Source organism: Labrus bergylta, chromosome 18 (genome assembly GCF_963930695.1).
Source record: "Labrus bergylta chromosome 18, fLabBer1.1, whole genome shotgun sequence".
Classification (NCBI taxonomy): Eukaryota; Metazoa; Chordata; class Actinopteri; order Labriformes; family Labridae; genus Labrus; species Labrus bergylta.
The window spans coordinates 17,666,048-17,688,290 of NC_089212.1; the positions used below are offsets into that span (position 1 = coordinate 17,666,048).

General features: G+C 38.4%; 3 protein-coding genes across 4 annotated transcripts; all 3 read right to left on the minus strand.

Annotated features, from left to right (window-relative positions):
• Nucleotides 1–38: 38 nt before the first annotated feature.
• On the minus strand, nt 39–6,725 carry slc22a3 (solute carrier family 22 member 3). Its single transcript, XM_020627669.3, has 11 exons — nt 6,242–6,725; nt 5,741–5,844; nt 5,480–5,634; nt 4,391–4,559; nt 4,185–4,302; nt 3,970–4,073; nt 3,648–3,862; nt 3,409–3,517; nt 2,590–2,702; nt 2,375–2,474; nt 39–1,620 (listed from the first exon to the last, which is right to left on the minus strand). The coding sequence occupies exons 1-11, from the start codon at nt 6,635–6,637 to the stop codon at nt 1,572–1,574; spliced, it is 1,632 nt and encodes a 543-aa protein (XP_020483325.1). The 5' UTR covers nt 6,638–6,725; the 3' UTR covers nt 39–1,571.
• A 654-nt stretch (nt 6,726–7,379) lies between these two features.
• LOC109978594 (prostamide/prostaglandin F synthase-like) lies at nt 7,380–12,834 on the minus strand. 2 transcript variants are annotated; one of them, XM_020627912.3, is made up of 9 exons: nt 12,575–12,834; nt 12,290–12,383; nt 12,114–12,167; nt 11,540–11,585; nt 11,319–11,446; nt 10,611–10,725; nt 9,570–9,692; nt 8,675–8,812; nt 7,380–8,175 (listed from the first exon to the last, which is right to left on the minus strand). In XM_020627912.3, exons 1-9 carry the CDS (start codon nt 12,681–12,683, stop codon nt 8,068–8,070), a joined length of 915 nt encoding a protein of 304 aa, XP_020483568.2. In that variant the 5' UTR covers nt 12,684–12,834; the 3' UTR covers nt 7,380–8,067. The 2 variants fall into 2 exon arrangements, with proteins under 2 accessions (XP_020483568.2, XP_029131596.2); XM_029275763.2 differs by having other exon boundaries at nt 11,319–11,451; nt 12,114–12,383; nt 12,575–12,628.
• A 1,473-nt stretch (nt 12,835–14,307) lies between these two features.
• Nucleotides 14,308–21,761, minus strand: txlnbb (taxilin beta b). The gene is made up of 10 exons (XM_020627320.3): nt 21,608–21,761; nt 19,385–19,634; nt 18,885–18,976; nt 18,185–18,355; nt 16,511–16,705; nt 16,128–16,247; nt 15,949–16,023; nt 15,778–15,870; nt 15,427–15,522; nt 14,308–14,907 (listed from the first exon to the last, which is right to left on the minus strand). Exons 2-10 carry the CDS (start codon nt 19,617–19,619, stop codon nt 14,386–14,388), a joined length of 1,599 nt encoding a protein of 532 aa, XP_020482976.1. The 5' UTR covers nt 19,620–19,634; nt 21,608–21,761; the 3' UTR covers nt 14,308–14,385.
• Nucleotides 21,762–22,243: the final 482 nt, after the last annotated feature.

The following is a 22,243-nucleotide window of genomic DNA, read 5'->3' on the forward strand; positions in this document are numbered from 1 at the left end:
GGGTATTGTTGTCTGGATGTTGGAATTCAGATAAGTTGCCTTTTAGAAGGTGAAACTTTATTTTGAGAAAAAAGAAGAAGGATACAGCCCATAAGAACAATCATTTAAATTTGTATTTATGAAGAAAAAAATAAATCACAGCAGTCTGTCAATGTTACATAAGAAAATATACATTTCAAAACCACACCAGCTATAGCTCAGTGGTAGAGTCCCTCGTCTCTCAAACCAAAGGATTCTATCTCACTTCCTTCAGCCACATGTCTTAGTGTCCTTAGCTAAGACTAAACCCCAAAATTGCACCCAAGTTGCACAGTCAGCGTTGTGTGAATGCATAAGAATTAGATTAGTAATACTGTTGGGCAGTTTACGTAGCAGCCTCTGCCGTCAGTGTGTGAATGTGGTGTCAATGGGTGAGTGTGACATTTAGTGTAAAAGCATCTTTGAGTCGTCTCTAGAAGACTAGAAAGGTGCAATGCACTTGTATACACGTCCATATGTATGTGGGTCTTTATTAAAATTACTGTTTAAATCTTTTCAGAAACCCCTGAGTTATGGAAGAATGGTCTACAGGACTCCCTGTGTAATTTTTGTCATCAGAAGCACTCAGATAAGGTTGGCAACCTTTTAATTTCTCAAGTCATTTTGCAACGTTTGTTCGCTTTTCTATAGAAATATTTTTTTTTCTAACTGTTGCTCCTGTCTCCTTTTGAAATTGAATATTGCCTAGAATATACTGAACAATATTACAATATTGTCAAACTCTTGTTCTAAGTTATGGTTGGCTATATTATATATTTAAATTAAAAAAGATTGAAGGATAAAAGAGAGAGAAACACCAAAATGATGTGAGGAAGTTTTTTTTAATTCAACATTTATTTTTGATGACATTGTTTCTCAAGCATTTCTATGGACCGTCAGAAAATATATTGGCTGGCGTATTTGTTGATTTTATTTGCCACTGGCAGATTAATTAAAAAGCTAATTCAGGATTGTGGTGCCAGCCAATGATGAGAACCATATAATATATCGCTGAATATCAGAAGACTTATCCTAGAGCTTCTCAATGGCAATTTTGTAGGGGTTCTCAATATGCTACATTGTTGCACTATTTGATGTGGATCCACAAAAAAGAAAAAGATAAAGACTATTTTTCTTCTAATTGAATTTAAATCAGTAAAAACTTATTGTAAATGTCTTATCGAGTAACAGACACATTGGTAGGAACAAACAAAAGAGACCAAAAACAACAAAACCTTATTTTACAGTACATAAGTTTCTGATTTTTTATGAACTATTACACCATTAGATCAACATAACACAAGGTCTTCAATCTAGATATAAATAAACCTAATTTCAGCACTGGATATTAACATTTTGAGGGTGACGCTGCAAAGTAAGAGTTCTTTCTTCAATCAATTTCTTGACACCTCACGTGTTGCATCCTTTAACAGTGCAATTCTCTAGTTAACACCTTCTCAGTATATCACATATATATATAACACTCGCATTATATTTTGAATACAACACGTGTAGAGGTAATCCAGTAATGATCCAGCTGTTCAAGGCCTCAGTCAAATAATCATACCGTTTTTCTCTGTGACCTTTGACTTGCCTTTCCCCCTGTCAGAAACACAAAAACACAAAAAGCGGCATTAAAGAATAAAGTATGAGCCTTTCTGCTACACCTGCATAGTTTTACATTTAGGTTTAAAAAAAAAAAAATCTTGTCTCTTACATGTCAGAATGTGCCACCTAACCTGCCACCTTCCCCCCTACTTGCAACATTTTCCTGTTGTGTCAGAAACACCTTATCACTTGATTTGTTTTTCAACTTTTCTTTCTTCAGACTTCGAAATTATGATCATTTTTGTTGTTGTATCTTGTCGGTTTCAGCCAATCTCTGCACCTATCTGCTATTGTCTGACAACAATATTGCCCTTGGGAGCAACGTCAGGTTTTACTTATAATGTAGCCAGTTTTTCTTGGAATAAAGTATCACAGGAAAATCAAGACAAGACTTTCTTCCTTGTGCACTTCATAGGCCAATAAAGCAACGTTTATTGATTAATTATTTTTGAGTCTATGCCCATTGCACTTAAATACAGAAACCTGTTTAATAGAGAGTTATAAGAGGCTAATTGGAAGTCAGACAATAACTGATGGATTACATTATGGCTGATGCTGCATCCACTCAATGCATAGCCTGTGCCCATACAGTAGAAATGTGAGTATTTAAAACTACTACATTGGGATCCAGAATGCTTCCAAAAACTTTTCCTCCACCAAAAAAAACTGTTTTCATATGAAATCTGTATAAAGAGTTTAGTTTTTCTTCCTATTGTTGTTTTCTAAACTTTTTTTCTATTCGATTTACCCTCTTAGATTCTCCACATCCTCAATGGTTTCTGGCAGGGCGACTCCTCTCATCTCAGGCAACATTGTCACCAATCCACTGTAGAGCACCGACATCACACCTGAAACAATGAGACATGACTATATAAGAAAGCAAAAGCATCTCAAATTGGTAAGGAGCAATTTTTCTCTAAGTATGTATTACTTAAGAGTTCTGAGAGTGTGCCTAGAGTGTACCGTAAAGAAAAAGAGGCAGCTCCTGCCAGATACTGGACAGTCTGTAGAGCAAAAATGGGGCTACAATTGCTCCAAAGTCACTCGCTGATGAACACACTGACACTCCCAGATTTCTGTTGGAAATGTAAAAGTCATTACAAAATCGAGTGAGATATGCATTATATAAACTTTGTTTCTTTTTAAAGAGACATGGTGTTTACATTTATAGAGATCATGTCAGCCTTTGCCGCCAAAGTTGCAGAAAGATCTAATAATACCATGTAGTCTTAAGGCCTGCTTTGTGTTAGTCTGAGGGATGTTCCAAGCAACTAATTTCCCTGTCTATTGAATTAAATTCAGAGTGTGGCTAACACTCGGCACATGCCTGAGCTGGTTATGCATTGCTCCGTTTGTGTAGTTATATGCCTGTTTGACCTGACACAGCCTAAATACAACTTCATCTACATTTTCTAGAACAAAATAGTTCCAAACTCCTCCACACTATGAGATACCATCTGTCATGTTTGCTGGTTTACATCTGTGTTGTAGAGCATTACCGCAATATGGCAGTAGCCAACAACCGAAGCTACAGCATCAGCTATTTATTCATGGTTTATATGTTAGGGACAGATACAATATACAAAGACGATTTGAAAACAGCCCTCCATACAAGTACTGTAGTGTTTCAGCGCATGCTAATTTGCAACACCCGTCCCTAGAAGGGCTTTTGTTTGAAAAGAAGATTAAAACAGGCTAGTAGCGACCATTTAATTGTTTGGATGACTTACCATCCACATTCCTAGTCTGATGTAAAATTGTTTACACATTATTTAAACTCACCTAAGAGGCGTTGGATACATCTCTGTGTTTGCAAAGTTCAATGTCTCACATCCAATGGCAACAGCAAGCCTCCCAGCGATTACAATACCTTTTCTTAAGAAGGCAAAATCTGTTGTGGACACAAATCAGGAAAGAAAAGGGACCCAAGAAGTAACAACGCATTACCGACCAAGACCTTAAATTTCCTGCAGCTGTTTTGACTTTTCACAGCCTGTCACTGGACTGTCAGTTTAACGTACCTCGGGAGATGAAGGGGACAGCCAGGCAAGCGACTCCACCAATGAGGTTGGTGATGGCCATGAGGGAGCGGCGACCAACTCTATCAACCAGTAGGTAGAAGATGAGGCCAGTCGGAAGTTCAACCACAGCAGAGATGAAGAAATCCAAGAAGAGGTTGTCCCCTGTGATCCCCAGACGCAGGACCAGGCCTTGAAACACAATAGTACTAGTAAACCTGGATGAGGAAATGATCAAATAAAAATCTTATTTTAAAACTACTTTCACATATGCTGGCCTGTATTACATGAACAAAGGATATGATACAGAATTAAACCTACTCACCAGGCATAAGTTAAAATTAGTGTGTTTTTTCTAATACTTGGTGTCCTGAACAAATCCCTCACTGACACAGGATTTACTGCTTTCTTTTCCTCCAGAAGTATTATCTGAAAAATGTATTATAGTTGACAGATTCGAAAATTGACATTTCCCGACTTTTCTTTGACCAAAATGACAATTTCAAATATTAAACTGTGTTTTTCACAATCTTGTCATACCTCTGGAAGATTAGGTGGTAAAGATCTCCCGTTGTATTTTGCAATATTTGAAGCAACTCTCATGGCCTCTGTGGTTCTTTTTTGTGAAAACAGCCAGCGTGGAGACTCAGGAACAATCCTTAAAGACATACACATCTGTGTTGGACTTATTATAGCCATGCAAATAAATTAAATGGTCATATATTAAGCAAACCCTGTATGTATACCAATAGTATGAGATAAACAGAATGCAGGGCACACTCATGACCAGCTGCAGCATCTTCCAGGACGACATGAAGTAAGCCAGACCAGGCATGATGACCATGCCAGCAGAGTAGAAAGTACGATTCATCATGGACACAAATTTCCTGTTGTTGGACCCGAAGAACTCAATGACTGTACCAGAAAAGATTAATGACTTAGCAGACAGCATAATATCTCACATATGTATTATATTTTTAAATCACAGATTATCAACACAGGCAGGGTATAATGTTTAAGGCATTTCAGGCAAAAGAACTGATACTAATAAACAGTGCAACATTTTGAACTCTTTGTGAACAATTATTGTGGAACATTTTTCTCATAAAGGCGACTTGGTTGAGCTTGAGCAAATTAAGTTAGAATGCTCAACAAGAGGTGGTGGCTCACATGTACCTGGGTATTGAAGTTTGGGGGAATCCTGATCTAGACCCAGTCTCATGTCAAAATGTATAATACCTATGTTGTTCCACAGCGCAAAACGTAGTAGTTTCACAATAAGGGCTCTAAAATTGTGACATGCCTACGTTTCCTTTTGCCTATTCTTTTGTATAGGCATACCTCAGGTCACGTGACTGCCCAGTTTTCCCCTTGCGAAAAAAAAATCCCTTCTATTTTTGCCGGAAAATGCAATATTTTAAGATAGTTTGAGGCTTAAGTGTCGTTTTGATAACCTTTCTGGCGACAAATGTACATTGTATCTTCATAATCTTCGTTCGGTTTGTGTTTATGATCTTTAGTTTGTTTGTTTCTGCAAAGATTCTTTCAGGTCTCACTAGAAAAACGTTGGGATATTACGTTTTCTACTGTTGCTATGGTGGTAGCTATGGACGCTACCAACAATGAACCGGCAGGAAGTGGACGTTCAGTTTCGGGTTGTCTATGCATGAGTCATGAAGCATGACATCAATGTTGTGTTTACTTGTTAAGCTATGTGTTTCCGATTCCTGTGTTAAGTGGGTCTGGTTAACTGGTGGTTTCCTTGGAAATGAAAGCAACTTCACCAAACTGCACACATGTATTACATTTTCTCCCTCAAAAGTCTTGTATCATACCAAGCACATAAACGGCTGTCCAGGATCCCTTTCCAAAAAATCCTTGCAGAAATCGAAAGGTGAGCAGCAGCGGGTACCATGGTGACAACACGACCCCTACACCCGAGATACCAAGGCCAAGCATTGATGCAATTAAACATGGCTTCCTACCAAACCTGTGAAAGACAAAGATCATCATCGTTTTGACTATTGTAAAGACCAATTTTTGTTACGGTAATCGTCAATTAAAACTGTGAGGGGGAACAAATATTTGTAGCAGACCTGTCAGCCAAGTATCCAGTGACAAAAGCTCCAATGAAAAAACCAAATGCAAGGAAAACTTGATTTAGATCAGCAAGCCAAGATCTCTCGCAGACCAATGAGAACTAGAAGAGAAAAAAAGAAAGAAAGAAACAAATCTTGGATAGATTTTGAGGTAATTATGGTTATAGTAATAAACAATTTGTAAACTGGTATAAAAAAATAACATACTTTTATTAAAATAAAAGGCAAATATTGCTTTTTTTTTTCCATAAGACAGCTTTGCTCATGAAAACAATGTTACATCACATCACAGAAGTTTGGAATAACATTAGTTTCCTTTCCTTAAAGTAATCCCTCAAATGATGAAATCATATGCAAAAGCATCAAAGGAGGACATTTTGTAGTTTATGTACCTAGAAATTATCTGTTGACAATTTACAATAGCAGGTACATCCTCCTATATCAAAATTCTTACTCTTGTTTATAACATAGGAAGGGACAAAAATAAAAGGAACCCACCTCAGAAACAATAGTGCTGTGGCTTTTATCAAACGTCCATCTGCTGCAATGCTCCAACTGGGTTTCATTTGAATTCAGAGGCCAGTTTGGATCATTACATTTGTTTGGACTTTTGTTCCAGTCCACATTAAACCTCTCACACCGGCTAAAGGTCCCTGACTGCTCAGAGCGGGGAACGGTGACTTCCCTCACCTCAAGATCTGTCCAGCCACATTCCTCCTGGAGGTGCTCAGATTGAGGAATCCAACACCAGTGATCTGGTGTGTACCCTAAGAAAACAACCCCGACAAGTACAAAAGCAAAGAGTATCAACGGTAATGAACCCAGCGTAACAATCTTCTTCTGGAACGGGCCAAAGTCTCCTATGTACTCAAAGAGTTTGTCTACATTTGCCATCTGAGGTGATTAACTAATGTTTGGCATGCGATGCTTCTGGGTATAACAGCTCCACTCTGAAAATAGGAGGAGACAAGTGATGCGTCAGTGTTGATATCAGAGTCTTCCTTTCTTTCTCATTATTGAGTTTACTAGTCATCTTTTCAAGGAAAATGAAGAGCAAGTTAATCAGTCCAGACTAAGGAATGTACAGTATGGGCCCTTTAATCTCCACGGTCCCTTTACTTTCATGTTCCCCTCACTATTATTGTGCAAATCATGAGAAAGAAATTTACCTTTGTCCGGATTGGTAAATATATGGAGACAGGTGAATCAATATATGTGTTATGCTAATACTGTTGTAGCAAACGTGAAATGTAGAACTAGTGCTACAAGCCTGGCCTGGGATGGTGTTAAACTCCAAGTCTGAATTAGTATGTCTGTCTCCCCCCGCCCAAAGGACTCTGGTTTGGTAACAGGAGCTCACAGACATATAGACATATCCACTTTGGGTCAGTAGTCAAAATATAGCTTAAAGTAAACATTAACCTTGACTGTAGCATTTCAGAGAAACAAGATACACTGTAATCCAGGTTATTGAGCTATTGAGTATAGGTTAAACATAGACATTTTTCTAAAATATTCAGTCATTGGTTGACTTTTGCTGTGCAGTGTTCTGTCAAAGTGGTGATATGCAAAATAAATTCTGCAGTGTCATGCATGTAAAGAGCATGTATTCAGTCCTGTCAGGGTTGAGAACCAGTTTCAGATTAAACAAAAAAAGTTTTTATTGATTGATCGAATGCTTGCTGGAAGATTTCCATGGCTGAATATGCAGCGTTAGCAAAGCAGTACAGAACTGTATCATCAACATAAAGATGGGTGTTACAATTTGTGATAGCAGAAGTAATATTGTTGACATACATTGTAAATAAATAAGGACCCAGTATTGAACCTTGTGGAACCCCTTCTGACAATGGCAAACCCACAGAATGATTATCACCTCAAACACACATTGCTGTCTCTTGTATAACATATATAAGTGAAAGACAAACAGTGGGATTAGCTCCAACGCCAGATTGATTTGGACCCAAGATAGGACTACAGAGTAATGATTTGAGCTGATACTTATCTAATGTTTCTAAGACCTTATCCACACACAATAGTTTTGAAATGGGCCAATAGTTATTGAAATTTGTTTTATCCACACCCTTATGCAGTGGGACTATATGAGCGTTCTTCTAGACCTGAGGAATAACCCCAGTAGAAATGGAAAGATTCAATAGATATGTATTTTGCTCAGCTATCATTAAAATACTTGTGTTAAATTTAATTGAATCCACAATTTATTTGAAATGGGATAATACATTTTGTTTAAGAAGGAAGACTTTATTTGCTAATTATGTTCTCCTAAATTTGACCAGTGTTGTTCATTAAGGAGTGTTATATTTTTATTGTCCAGATAAAATTTCCTCCACTGAGGGTCTGTCTATGGGACTCTGACAGCAGTAAGAGAACAGCACCCTCCCATGTTCGTCCACAACAAAGTCGCCTCCCAGCTGAAAAACACAGAGGAAGCAAAATCATTAAAGGACCATATGAGGACGTTATCTTTAGAGACAGTATAACATAAAAAAAAAAAACCTTTATATCTGAACTTAGATGTCTGTTTTCCCTCACTTACAAAGATAGATGAATGCATTGCTTATCATAACACTGACGTAGTGCCTGTGCATGTGTGCATGCATGTTCGCGTATGTGCTTGCAGCTGCAGCAGGAAAGAAGATCGAGGAGAGGGCATCACACTGGCCTTTATCACATATCTCCTGACCTGATCTTATTTTACATTTGGTAAAATAAGATTAAATGTTCGGCAGGCCAGGAAATAAAGGGGGATACTTTGCAGAGGGCAAACAGCAGGAGCACAAGGCCTTTTTTTTTTGTCTGTGTGCACATGCCTGTTAACTGGTGTAGTAATCAGTGCTTAAACACCACTTTTTCTGCTTCTTCCTTCTAAAATGTTCTTGTTTGAACATGAAGCAGCGAGCATCCTTTTACCTGAAACATGTCATCTTGAATGGAGGGAAGGCCTCTTGGAAATTCCATGTTGTCCACCACATATTCAGCATAGAGCAGCATGTTACTGAAGCTCAACACTTTCTTCAACGATGCTCCGAGGCCGAATGCTGTGTACATCTGCAAGCTCAACAGAGTAGTGAAGTGTCAAGTCAGATTGTCACAATACCTGATACCCGGTACTAAAATAAAATGATAATCAATAAATCTTTCTGTTAAAGTGATGCACTATTATTTGACATATCTCAGTTGTAGGCATGAGCCTTCACAATAAACACATTGCAATTAATAAGAAAACTGTTTCATGTAAACCAGCACAGCTTTTTCACTCAGGACGTAGCAAATTTACCCATTGGATGAAGGCCATGCTTTCAAACTATTGTTGACACAATAAGATGTAGCTCAGGCCAGTTATTAGCTAATGAGCTACCCTCAGACTAATTCAAAATCATTTAGTTGTGGAAAAAATTCTTCTTGGAATTATTTTTTGATTGAGGAGGAACCTGTTTCAAACACAAGCATTGTGTAAAAGAGGAAGAACATAGAAACTGAGTGAAAGCTAAAATGTTTATCTTTGTTTATCGTCACAGAAAAGTAACAACATGTTAAAAGTATTAGTATCATTAAAAAAATAAAGGTGCTACTAAAATAAAAAAATAATTCCTATCAATTATCGATAATAAGCCCTGGGTCCAAAGTTGGGGCTCTAAAAAACTTGCTATCTGACATTTATTTTTGATAAATGTCTGTTTGACCGAAAGTGGAGCTGAGCGTATGTCTGTAATCTTTAAGGATCTTATTAAGGTATCAAAGAGTCAGACAACCTAATTATGAAGTGCGCATTCTGTATTATCATTGTGTGTTGATGACCTCTGACCTTTCTGTCAGAATCCAAAAGCATGTCGTACTGACAGCCGGTCTCCTTCAGCCAGTGAGAAGCTCCCTCCTGACAGCCAAATGAAATGACCAACACTTGAATTGAGTGTGAATCCAGGGAGCGCTGAAAAAAAGGCATATACAGTGACAATTTAGATTCATATCAGATTGTATTTTACAACTGTTGTGATAGAAGGGTGATAAAAGCATCATAAAGAGTGGTCTAATTCATGGATGTCATGACCCTTTAGTGATTAAACGCTTCTGTTCTCCTGGCTGTATTAAACAGAGAACGAAACAACAATAATCACTTCTAGGATCCATCCCTCAAAACTGACGTGTTCTCTAGCTTTAAAAGAAAGAATTTGATCAGTAACGTTTCAGGTTTCTCTTTCTGATAATACTGAACTTATTAACTTCACTGTTATCAGTCTGCAAACGGAGAGAAATCATTTACCCATGATCAGTTGATTATGAACCAATGTTCTGAAAGAGCACTTGTAAATCAATTTTAAAAGTGATGGAGAAAAAATGTAAAAGATTATCATTTACAGCATAGCATATAAAAAAGGGCTTATCTTTTTTATCTGATAAAATTCTTTAAACACTTTTAAGTTTTCAATTTTTCAATCATACCAAACATCTCTCCACTAAATAAACTGTAAAAGCACACTAGTAGTCTTTGTATGTATACAGGAGGAAATGTCACTGAAGTCACTGTTTCATGATTTTACTCCGGGAATTGTAAAAATGCACACAATGTGTTTTCATAAGATTGCATGATTGTTTTATTTCTTTATACTGAGGTCTGAAATATCTGTTTCAAATGAAAATTAAATAGTCTAGAAACATCATAGAGCATCAAACATCTGTTTTTTATGCAAGAACAAACATGAATTTTCAAATATATTTTCAATATGTTGGCATAATACTGGCACTGGTATGGCTTCAATCTGAATGTGTAGACTTAAAGCCTTTGTCTTTGTTTTATCTATAAAACATGAAGTATTGTTTTTAATATTAAGTCTCCAGTCTTGTTTACCTGATGTTTCTCCAGCTCTTTCAGATGGAGACGGCACAGTAGACAGGAGAACTGACGGATCAACACTAGCAGGATCTTTTGACCTCTCCCAAAATATTTCTCTAATGTCACTTTTCTACAAAATAAAGTACAATTCTTCTGTGCAAAATAAGTGACAACAACACAATAGTTTTGGCAGGACAGAACAAAAACATAAAGCATTACTCTCATTTTGTGCCCACTTTTTAGGAATTAAAACAATACATTAGTGACAGGGATTTCAACAAATATGTGAAGGACATTAGAAAAAATTAATTCCTGCCCCTTTTGCATGAAACGAGGTAATTAACAAGGTAATTAACCCTTTGAGACCAAGATCTCTTTCATAGGTTAGACCTGGTCAATAGGGCAGCAGCACAGGTCATAATAAAGATTACATGATTAAGAAAGAGTTTACAAACAATAAGTTAAGAGCAACTACAATTAAAATGTGCTGATTGGTTCACAGATAAAGTGCAGAAGTTGTGATCACAGATTACAATTCAAAAACAGAGGCACTGTCACGTTCTCTGTCATTAAAGGTAGAGCAAAAGGCTTATATCATTATTATTATAATTGGCAGCCAAAGTGTCAATGTTGTAGTTCTGTCTAATTTAAACTTGCACTGTGTTGAGTTTGAATTCATAACAAGAATGATTACATAATAAGACAAAAATTCATCCCACATACTCTCCTGTTCTGGCGTCGATTAGAGATGTATCAGGTGAAATACATTTGATCTGCTCGGTATCATCCAGTGTTTGAGCAGCTAGCTGTAACTCATCATCCAAATGTTGCAGAAAGGCATCCCACTGCACCTGCACGACATCAGCCACAGTCAGTAAAGACTCAACACTCAGACAGAAATGTTTTTGTTTTTTTTAATATCCGATAATAATTTATGAACTCACTTCTAATTCCCGAAAGTCCTGCAAAGCACCCTGCAGAGTTGCACGGCTGGAGAAGCAATAAAAAAGATCTTTTAAAATATGGTTTCAGTTTGTTGGGACTGTTATTTTATGATGGAAAGATATGAATGCACGTGAAGATTTTCTTTTTAAATTGACTCCAAATGACTATTTGGAGTCACTAGGTTGATTTTTACTAAATCAGGATGTCAATTACAATAGTTCTAGCAGCCTGAGTGAGTCCAGATTGTTTAATGATTTTTATCATAATTCAGAGGATAAAATTATTCAAATAACCTCAACAACAAAAAAAACCTTTGAAACGTCATTTTTGGATGAGCCGGGCTAACTTACCATCAGATAATTAATTCAACTTCAACAAAGCAGAGCTCAGTGATTGACTTACTATCAGCGAGTAACCAAGAAAAGTTTATCATAATTAGTCTGCTTAAACTCGAGAATGTTTTGTGTCATGTTAGGAAAACCCAAAAGTTATTACATTTGTAATTTCGTCTTACGTTAATGAATTGGTTTCAAAATTGGATTGGTTAAATCATTTCAGCTCATTAGGTCTTACTGAGTGCTTTTTCTCCACGGGTCCTCTGCATCCTTTTTCCTTTGAACACACAAACTGACAATAGAAACATAAAACAGAAGCTAACAGTTTATCTCTATGAGTCGCAGAGCTCAAAGTTGAATCTGTGTAGCTGTACAATAAGCTCATGAAGTCATATTATGTGTTGTACTCATAACCTTCTGTACAAAACTGCACCAGCTTCAATCAGACCCAGCAGTGACTGTTGTTGCTCTATGCGGATTTTCTGCCTGATGAATTCCTGTAGTGAGCCTGAGTTAGGAAAAGTAAATGAAGTTAGCGTGTAACAGTGTGTTGCGTTTATTCTTTATGTCTAATGACTGACAGGCCGCCTGCAGCCCCTCGACTCAGGGTCAGACCTATAAAACCACATGCCAACTGTCCAACGTGGTATCTGCATGACTATTTTTATGTGCACTTGTCTGGCATAAAAAGCTTCCTACCTTCACTGCTCTCCTTCTTGGCGAGGTCCAGCAGAGCTTTTCCGTCTTCAACAAAAGCCGTGAGAGCTTTTGAACAAGATGCTGCAGTGGCGTCTGCTCTAAAAGCCATTTTCTGCTTCGGTGTGGTTCTCGGTTTGTTTCGTGAGATTATATCAAATGTTATCCGTTCACTAGAGTACGACAAGCTTGACTCCCTCTCAAAGTCCACTTTGGGTTTATGTGCAAATAGCAGATTTGCTGTTGAAGCTCAGTTTAAAGGGTTGTTCCCCCTAACACTACACGTGAAGTCCAGTTAAGAAGGAGACAGTTTGTGAGAATGATTGTGTAGTTTGTTCTTCGAGCTTAGTCAGTGAATTCTTTTCATTACCCATTTTACTTTATGTAGGTTGACTCCTCTTTTGCCACTTAAAATCTGACCAATATGTATCTTGGGTTGTAGAAATAACATCTTGATTAGTACAAAAATACTGGGTTGAGATACATTTAGGCATACTAGCTTGCACTAGCATGCAAAATACAGTATGACCATCAATAGTTGTTCCTTGCAGCATAAGGCGGTATAAATTAAAGCAGCTCAATCAAAGAGGAAAACTGAAGATGCTGGATACGATGAAACTTCCAGTAGTTGCACTTGATCTGCACAGATAAGGGGGCGAGGAGAATTGGCTCCTTTATGACAGTAATGCTCATGCAACAAGCTACAATATTATCGCACCATCTAGATACTACAGTAACCATGAGCCTCTGCTGCGTATTATATAGAGAGACGACAGTCAGATGCAAAAATGTCAAATTATTTTGGGTCAAGATGTGAAGAGAAATTCTGTCTAGGGTCCAAATTGGGGGTCTAAATTGGGATTGGATGTCTCTTGCTGAAATACAGTTTAGGAATAAAAGTTAATTTATCAGGTTTTTTTTAAACTAAATCTTGTACATTTGACTGTTTATAGAACAACCAGAAATGTGCTGATACAATTGTTAATATTTGTATTGATTATGAATCAGGAAGGTTTTAGGCCAGTCAGCCGTGTGAGAGGGCCACATATCATTTTTTCTATGTGGAAAATTCAAGAGCCGGGCTGATAATGGATTTTAGAGCAGAATATTGATACATATTAAAAAAAGGGGAACAAATCCATTTATTAATAATATGGCGGCTGAATTCGTTACTCATATTGGAATGTAAACAGAGCTTCTTCATTTGGATTGCACACTGATTGTTTAATGTTATGACCCTTCAAAGGCACTCAGAAGATTGCTTTCTTAAACATATAGCCTTATTAAAGAAAAGGGAACCTCATCATACATTGTCAACCAACTGCAGTGCAGATCACTGTTAGCGTTGCTGTCATGCTGCTGTTATAATGCTGAGAGGAAAGGAAGCCTGGGAGACACACTGCTTCATAACACCATTGCTGAATCACACCAAGGATCGCTTTCTGATTTATATCTGCTTTATCAAATTTCTGTCCGACAAACATCCTGGTAATGCTCAAAAACTTTAGGGAATTTTCAACTACTGTAAATGGGCATGTAAGATAACTTCTTGCCATTTGCCACTCTGTAAGTCTAAATGTTAGACATAGGAAAGGATATAAATGTTCTTAACTTTCTTTAACTTTGGGTCCATGTGTTAAAAAAGCTTTGAATTGTTAAGTGTTTTTTGGCAGCTTTTTGCAGAGACTTAAATTAACCTTCTCTTAAATCTTTACACATGAGGAGCAGACACTGAGCACAAAGCCAGCATTTTTCTTTTTATTGCTAAGAATCTCACATGAATTATATTTGCTTTTTTCACAGCAGTCGCAGCATTAATCAACGGACTCCATTTCCAGATCCCTTTGATCTTGGAATTTGTCCTCCTCGACCTTCGGAAGGTGTTCGCCGTTGCTCTCCTCTATGTGATGCTCCTCTGGCTCCTGGGCGCCCTCAGAGAGTCCTTGTGATTGGCTGGCGAGTGTTTCTGTCGGTACAACATGAGAGATGGTGAAAGAACTGGCGATCTCTTTCAGGTGGGCCTGCTCGGACTTGAGTTTAGCCAGTTCCTTGTTGAGCGGAGATTCAACTGTTTGTTTCCCAGCAGTGGTCGCAGGTTCAGGTTCAGGGGTTTCAGCTTTCTGGGCGGGTTGGTCATCCTTTGGGTCTTTCGGGGTCTCCAGCACCTCAGGGCACTCTTTCTCTGTTGGTTCAGTAGTGCTGCTGTCCAGTTGGCTTCCGGCTCCCTGCACCTTCTCATATAGACTTTTCCTCTCCTCTTGCAAAGCCCTGCATAGATTCTCAAGCTTCTGGTTCTTGGAAGTGACAAGCTCAAACTCCTTTTCCTTGATTGCTTTCTTTAAAGAGTAATGGAAAACAGCGTTAAATGAAGGGAAGTCAATCAGTAATGAAATAACCAAAAGCCTCATTTAGACATAGCCACAAAAACTCCTGAAAACTTCCAAAATGTGTGGGATGAGCTGCTTGTGTACAGGCACATTTTTCACTCCGACTTAACAATAATTTGTGCAATATCTGCGAGCTACATAGTAAACTTAAAAATGTAAGAACGCAGCGGGAAATATTCAGGAAAATTCACAAGGAGGGGGTGATTAAGTTGTTATTCTGCGACCGAGGAAATCTCTCAACTGCTTCATTATGTTTTGATATCTTGAATTTGTCGAACTATAAGTAGCATTAATATTCCTTGCTTTCTTTTTTACGTCATGTCTCCTGAGACTCTCTCCTCCCTCCTGTCCGACAGGGCTAGTCTCAGGAAGACTTCAGGGGCAGCCGGCCTGAAGTTTCTAGAAATTTTCAGGAGTGCGTGTGTATATATGACTCAACACTTTCGTATTCCGAACAACATCTCTTACATCTGACACCATGTCAACAAGACTCTTGTTGCAGCCATCAAAGCGAGTCTTCCAAGACTGACACTCCTTCTCCAGCTTTTTCATTTTCTTGGCCATCTACAACACAAACACACACACACACACACACACAAACACAAAAAAAATCACGTTACACAATGCACATTCAAAGCCAAGTTTAAAAATAGCTCCCGCAGTACAGTGCAGGATTGTACAGCTTGTCATTGTTGGTGTTGATCTCATGGGATTTGTCTCTCTTATGACTGTATTTATTATGTTTTATTTTCAGATAAACAAAGTAATTCAACCATAACCAAGAAGCTGATATCAAACATTCAGTGAAGCAGCTCTCACTTTGTCCATATCCTGTTTGAAGCCGCTGTAGACACTGTTGCTCTTTGATACCGTGCCCTGGATCTCATCAAACTTCCTTGAGTACATATCGAGCTGAGGAGAAATAATAGAAGAATATTATACAAGTCTCCAGAGAGGTAAAAAAAACCCCATGTTGCTGTGTTACTGTACCTGGGTCCTCATATCACTCTCTTGTCCCCTCAGGGCTTTCAGTTGAGTTTTATACTCCACAGCCTGTTTTAGCATCTGTGGAATAATGAAATGTTCAGTAACAATGAGCATCAGGGGAATAGAACAGCAAATAGGATGTGCTTTTATCAATCGACAAATCTTATAAACAAAATACATACAAGCTCTTTCTCCAGCTTGTGCCTCTCCTCGGCCTCCTTCAGCATCATGTTTGCCTGCGTGAGTTTGGTTTCCAACAGCTTCTCTTTCAGGTCTCTGTGTTTGAAAACCTTTTCCAGGTTCTGGAAGACAATCAGGAGAATTTACGAGTCGTTTTCACACCCAAAGCTGTTTCGTTTCTCGCTCAGGGCGCCTTGGCCACATAAAACAAATACAGCAGCTCATAAATGTAAGAATGGGTGAAATGTGCAAATAATTCATGGGCTTGAAGCTGGCAGATGTTACGAGACTTTACATAAGAACAGTTCAGGTGGTGTCAGGGAGGTTTGCATGTTGTAGATTGTGGTATATATAACTTTGTGTATGTGTTTGGCAGGGTCAGTACCGACTCTCGCTGGTCATATTGTGAAATGAGCCCCTTCAGTTTCTCTGCCAGAGAGCTGTTCTCCTGACACAGTTTGGTGTTTCGGCTGCTGTGTTCCTCGATTTGGGCCTGTATGTCACTCAGCGTCCCCTGGAAGTGGGTTGTGATCTCTTTCCTCTTCAGGTCATCCTCTCTGCACCTCTGGAGGGTCTCTTCCTGCAGGTCGGATATAGACAGATATAACCTTTTTATCTATGTGCTACGAAACCAGGGGCATCTTTAGCTTTTTCACTTGTTTCAGGAAGAGTGCATTGCTTAACTTTACTCTCAATGTGGAACTGTGGATGCACCCATTGTTTCTGAAAGTTTTCTGTGGTTTCATATTACCCGTCTACTTAAGTACTGGCCCAAATAGAAGCCATTCCAAGGGTGTGAAGTAATAAGAAAACTGTTAGTTTAGAAATACAAATAATAAATCTAGAGTGCCTGTAAGTGCACACCAGGGAGCTAAATTCTAAAAGTGTGAAGTTATTTGAGCTGCCGCTAACAATACAGTTCATTGTCCATTTATTTATTTATCATCTTTTTTGAATAATGAATACGTTTACTTGGACATTCTTTTTTCAGTAAGTGGTTAAAAAAAAAAAAAGACCATAAAAGTTCCCTAAAGCCTTAGGTGATTTTGTCAATAACCCAAATAAACCCAAAGTTGCTCAAGTTTCTTTATCAATTTACCTGCTGATAGTTTTTGAGTTTAGTGTTGTTTTTCTCACATAACTTCCAAAAGCGAAGGTGATTTCAGGTTGCTCATTTTGTCAGATCCATAACTGGAAGATATTCCAATTTCTGACACATTATTCAAAGAAGAGAAGTAAACCCTCACAGATAAGAACTCTGAAACGGTGTTATGTCTCTTTAACTCGTAATAAGTAGTTACAAACTGTCAAGTCAAACAATCTATTTGAAATTGGATTTCCAAATTAAGTGGAAGTATCACAAAGAGCTGAATGTTCAATATGTGATTAAACAGTGAACAGACAAAAAAGTTCTATCCTGCAAACAACAGAATGACAAAAAGAGCCAGTTCACAAACTAATAAAGAGAAAATCATTTACAAGCCCGAGGGGGAATATGATATTCTAAGACAGTGCCGGTGACCTTGTGGTTAGTTTGCATGCCCACTGTACAGAGGCGGTTTTCCTCTAAGCGGGAAGTCCAGGGTTTGAATCAGACCTGTGGCTTCTTTCCTGCATGCCAGTCCACTATCTCTCTCCCTGATTTCTGACTATATCCACTGTCCTGCCTCTCAAATGAAAGCATAAAAAGCCACAAAAATATACCCTACTAGACTTCTCTAGATCTTTAAATATATTGAAGATTTTTCTTCCTTTTTCCCAAAAATCAATCTATTGCTCATTGGCCACTGACTTAATAAACCATTAGACCCCTTCACTAGAATTACAAATGAAATCTGCTTTTTTGAATGTCTTTGCAGCACGAGATGTGGGTGGGGCGGTTTAAGAGGTCATAGCCTTAGCTCTGACATAATGGTTGATCTCTGGTGTCAGCTGATGTCACCTCCTGTTGGGCACAACATATGGTAACAACAGCCGGCCCACACCAAAAAACAACAAACGGCAAATGTTGATTTCAGCAGATTAGAAACCATCCTTGTAAGAGATTAAGCTGAAGTACCTTCAAGGTCTTGTTGTGCCTTTGCAGCTCTCGGCAGAGCCCTTCCAGTTTACTGCGTGCTAACACGGCGCGGCTGTGCTCGCTCTGCAGCTGATCCTTCTCCTTCATCACTTGGAGCAACTTCTTCTGCAGGAATTTAAGCTGCTTCTGATCACTCCGATGCTCCTCCAACTGCAAAGACACAGAAAAATCCACCATGTGCCCATAAGGGTAGAGATGTCACTATTATTGCAATTAGAGCGTTTGCATTAAAACATTGCAGAAGTCTGAATTTTTTTGCTAAAAATGATTTTGGTAAACAAGCAGTGCTCACTGAGCATGCACACATTTTGATTGTCAGATGGACAGCTGGGCATGATGTTTGTTCTTTCACACCATTTTGATGCAGTCAGATGAAGCTTGAGCACGCTATCAGCTATCCTCAGATTCATTTAGTGGTGAAACAAATATTGCTTTTTGTTTTTAATTTCAAATTTGGGAGAAACAATTTGCACTGTAAAAACAAAAACATTAAGAAAATTGGATACACATAACTAACTAATATTTCTCCATTTACGGCACTTTATATCATTATCGCAATATAGAACAATGTTATCACATATCGCAGGTTTTTCTCATATCACAAAGGCCTAGTAGAGATACAAATCACTTGTATTTTCTCTCTTCTCAAATTTCAAATTCCTTGTTATCGTCCACTCACCAGCTCAGCGTGCTTCTTGATGATGGCTTCCAGTTTCTGTTCTGGAGTGTTGAGTTTGTTCAAGCTTTGCATCAGCAGCATGGCTTCCTTCCCTGAATAGCCGCAGTGAAATTCACGTCAGTCAAGTCAGGTTTGAGCTTGATTTAATTTAAATGGCCCAGAGCACAAAGTGACTGAGATTAACTCACAATGATATACTGTGCTGTATTTACTGTGTAAAAAAAAAAGAGGTTAAATTATTCATCATCTGATAGATACACAAGTCATTTTTAGGAATCCTTCTCCAGGATTACAAGAAGTCCATCACTATAAAAGGAATGTGGAAATACTATTTTACCTTCTCGTCTTTTGCAGATGGATGCACTTACACGCATTTCAGCTCTGCTTACGCACCTATCAGTTTCAGTACTACTTGGACTTTAGCTGACTGAGCTGAATGAAACCCATTTCAGCTCAAATCAATAAAGACATTTTGAGGAGACAAAAAAACCCACAAATACCCAGGTTTTTGAGCATCTTCTTCTCCAGTTTCTGGTCCTTGCGGGAGTCTGTCTCTTTGACGGCTGTGACCTCCTCCGTGTCCTCTGGCTCAGCGGGAATCTCTGCATCCTGGTAGGTGCTAATGATGTCCTCCAGCTGCTGGGCCAGGTCTTCTGTCAGGTCAATGTGGTGACCCTGGGCTGGCGATGCCTCAGGACCAATGGGTGCAGGGATGCTCTCCTGACAAGCCTCCATTATTCTGAGCGAGCACTGAGAGGAAAGCAGTTTGGTTCTGTAATCAATTTGATGCTTTTCTCACCCTGGCCCAAGCGATTGCTCTCTCATAATAAACACTGATCTGTTTTCTTATGTCCTCTCAATATTCAATAAAAACAGTTAGCAAGCACAAAAGGAAAGACACTTGGAACTAGAAATATCAGTACAGGAATATGTCACTGTCTTGACTTGTTTGATAAAATTATAGTATTGCTGTTGCCACATATCGGTATTAAAAATGTAAAAACATTTACGGCACTCTGTACAGATTTCCCTGACAATTTCACGACGCCACTACATCCTGAGTCCTCACAGTGCTTATGACATGAATGAGGGTAACATGAATGGTCAAAGAAGAAGCTGAAAGCGAGATGATGAAATTCAGAGAAGAAGCAGTGAACAAATATCTAAATCCTGCACTTTGTATTAGAGGCATTATGATTCTTCAGTCAATCAGATATCGTGGTGTATCATTATATGTTTGTCTTTAGTCAACATTAGTCACTTAATCTCCCTCTGTTGGACCAACCAGTGTTTATCTTATCAATGTCACCTTTAAGTTGTTAATTGAAGAGGGATTAGCTCATTTTTGTCTCAAAGAAAAGCAACGCAACGGGCTGTTTCACATCAGAGATTGTCACTTTTAATAGTAGGGAAAGCACGCATAAAAATAATGATGTGAAAAGTGCCTGAGTAAGCCTGCGACAGTGTAACATTTTACAATTTACTCCTATGTTTTTCCTACTGTAAAGACGGCACTGTAACTGATACATCTGCCAATTAATGAATGAATAGAAAGATATCAACATTGGTTGCAAGTGTTTGCTTGGAAAATTGGAAAAAACTGTTGCTTAAAGTGTAAGACTTTACATTTTAACTCTTTTACTTGTAGAATTAATGCTTTTTTTCTGTAATCCAGAATATTTTTGGTGTTTGGATTATTTTACTAAAGCAGTGTTCGATACCTGACCTTGATTTTTTAAAAGGAATTGTTCACTTCTTTAATATTTTTAGTCCAAACAATAAGTCAATCAATCAGGAAACTAATCACACATTTTATAAACTATAGAAATTTCCATCGATCACTCTAAAGCAGCACCAACATGGGGTCTTTGAGGCACTTCAAACACTGGTTTATTCTCTACTGAAGGAGCCCAATGAGATACTTTAGTTGTTGCTGCTGTAGACATTGAGTTTTTCATCTTTGACAATGTCCAGTTGAAGAAAAAAATCTTGCCTTTTTAGAAGAAAAAATGAATCATCCCTGTTCAATTTAGGTGACAGAAAAGCATATTATTGTACCACACTGAGTAAGTAATATGGTGCCTTAGTGCCTGTCCTTGTTGTGTTATACAGGCTCAAAGCCAGAGCCTGTTTACGTGCATAAAATTAGTGCAGCCTTCACACTGCCTGAGCTTTCACAAGCAGAGCACATGGCACCTGTTCCAGAGCCCACAGGCTATTTTAAGAACTTCTTTATATGGGCAAGTTATTTATTTATTTCTAATCCACTCTTATTGATGTCAATGTCATCGGTTGTGCATTCAAAAGCTGCATTTACAACTATTAAAATATCAGCGTTACATAAGTGACCCCTACTATATTCAATATTTCCAAAGCAGGCAGAGATCCAAATGGAAATTCAACTGAAAATACATGACAGATAGAAAAGGCAGTATTGATATGTGCAGAGTGAGGGTGTACAATCAGATCCATAAATGAAAAAGGACGTCTAATCCTTCACAAATGAATCTCTTCTCTTAGTCACACAGGCAACACTCAGATGATTGAACTCATTCTCCTTTTTAACAAAGTTTTAGAAAGTCATTCAATTCAAGCAGTTATTAGTACATTTTTTTAGTGTAAGAAGAAGTTTGGAAACCATCACATAATTTAAAGGTTATTTCTCTGCTATTGGAGAGTAAATGTTCCTGAAGAAGCAGGATAGTGAGCAAACAGGGTCTTACCAGCACCAAGGGCCAGAGAGGGAAAAGGAAGAGTGTCGAGGGGCTTGGACAGGCTGCCACCACAGATACAACAGCTGTGATAAGAGCACCTCAAAATAGACCAGAGGAGCACGGCTCACTCTCAGCAGAGAGAGGGAGGACAGAGATACTGTGTGTGTCTCTGTCTCTGTCCAGGACCCCTCACCCACTAAACCACAGTCGCCTGATTGTAATCTAAAAAGCAAAAGACCTCGGAGTTTAACATGAAGTAACAGTTTGAGGGCAATCTAAATGTTTCGTCATCCAAAGGTTTTTCTGTTGAGATCTTATGCAGTGGTTTTATGCGATGCCTCTGCTGCTTTAAACCAATGCAGCACTAATTTTATTTTAAGCTGGGATGCTGTTAACAGCCATATAATTATTCTAACAAATGGGCCTGACAGGCCGAGTCACTGAGCAGCAGAGAAAATTAACTGTCCCTTTGATTGGCCAGAATTAGAACAGACCTCCTCCCCAAGAGAAGCTCACAGTCGTGCCCCTGCTTTATGTATGCCTATAACACCTTCAGTACTCAAGGTGGAGAACACGTTTTGTGCTGCCGGAACACGCTGCTGGTTTGCTGAATTTGATGCATCCTGAAAATGTATGAATATTATC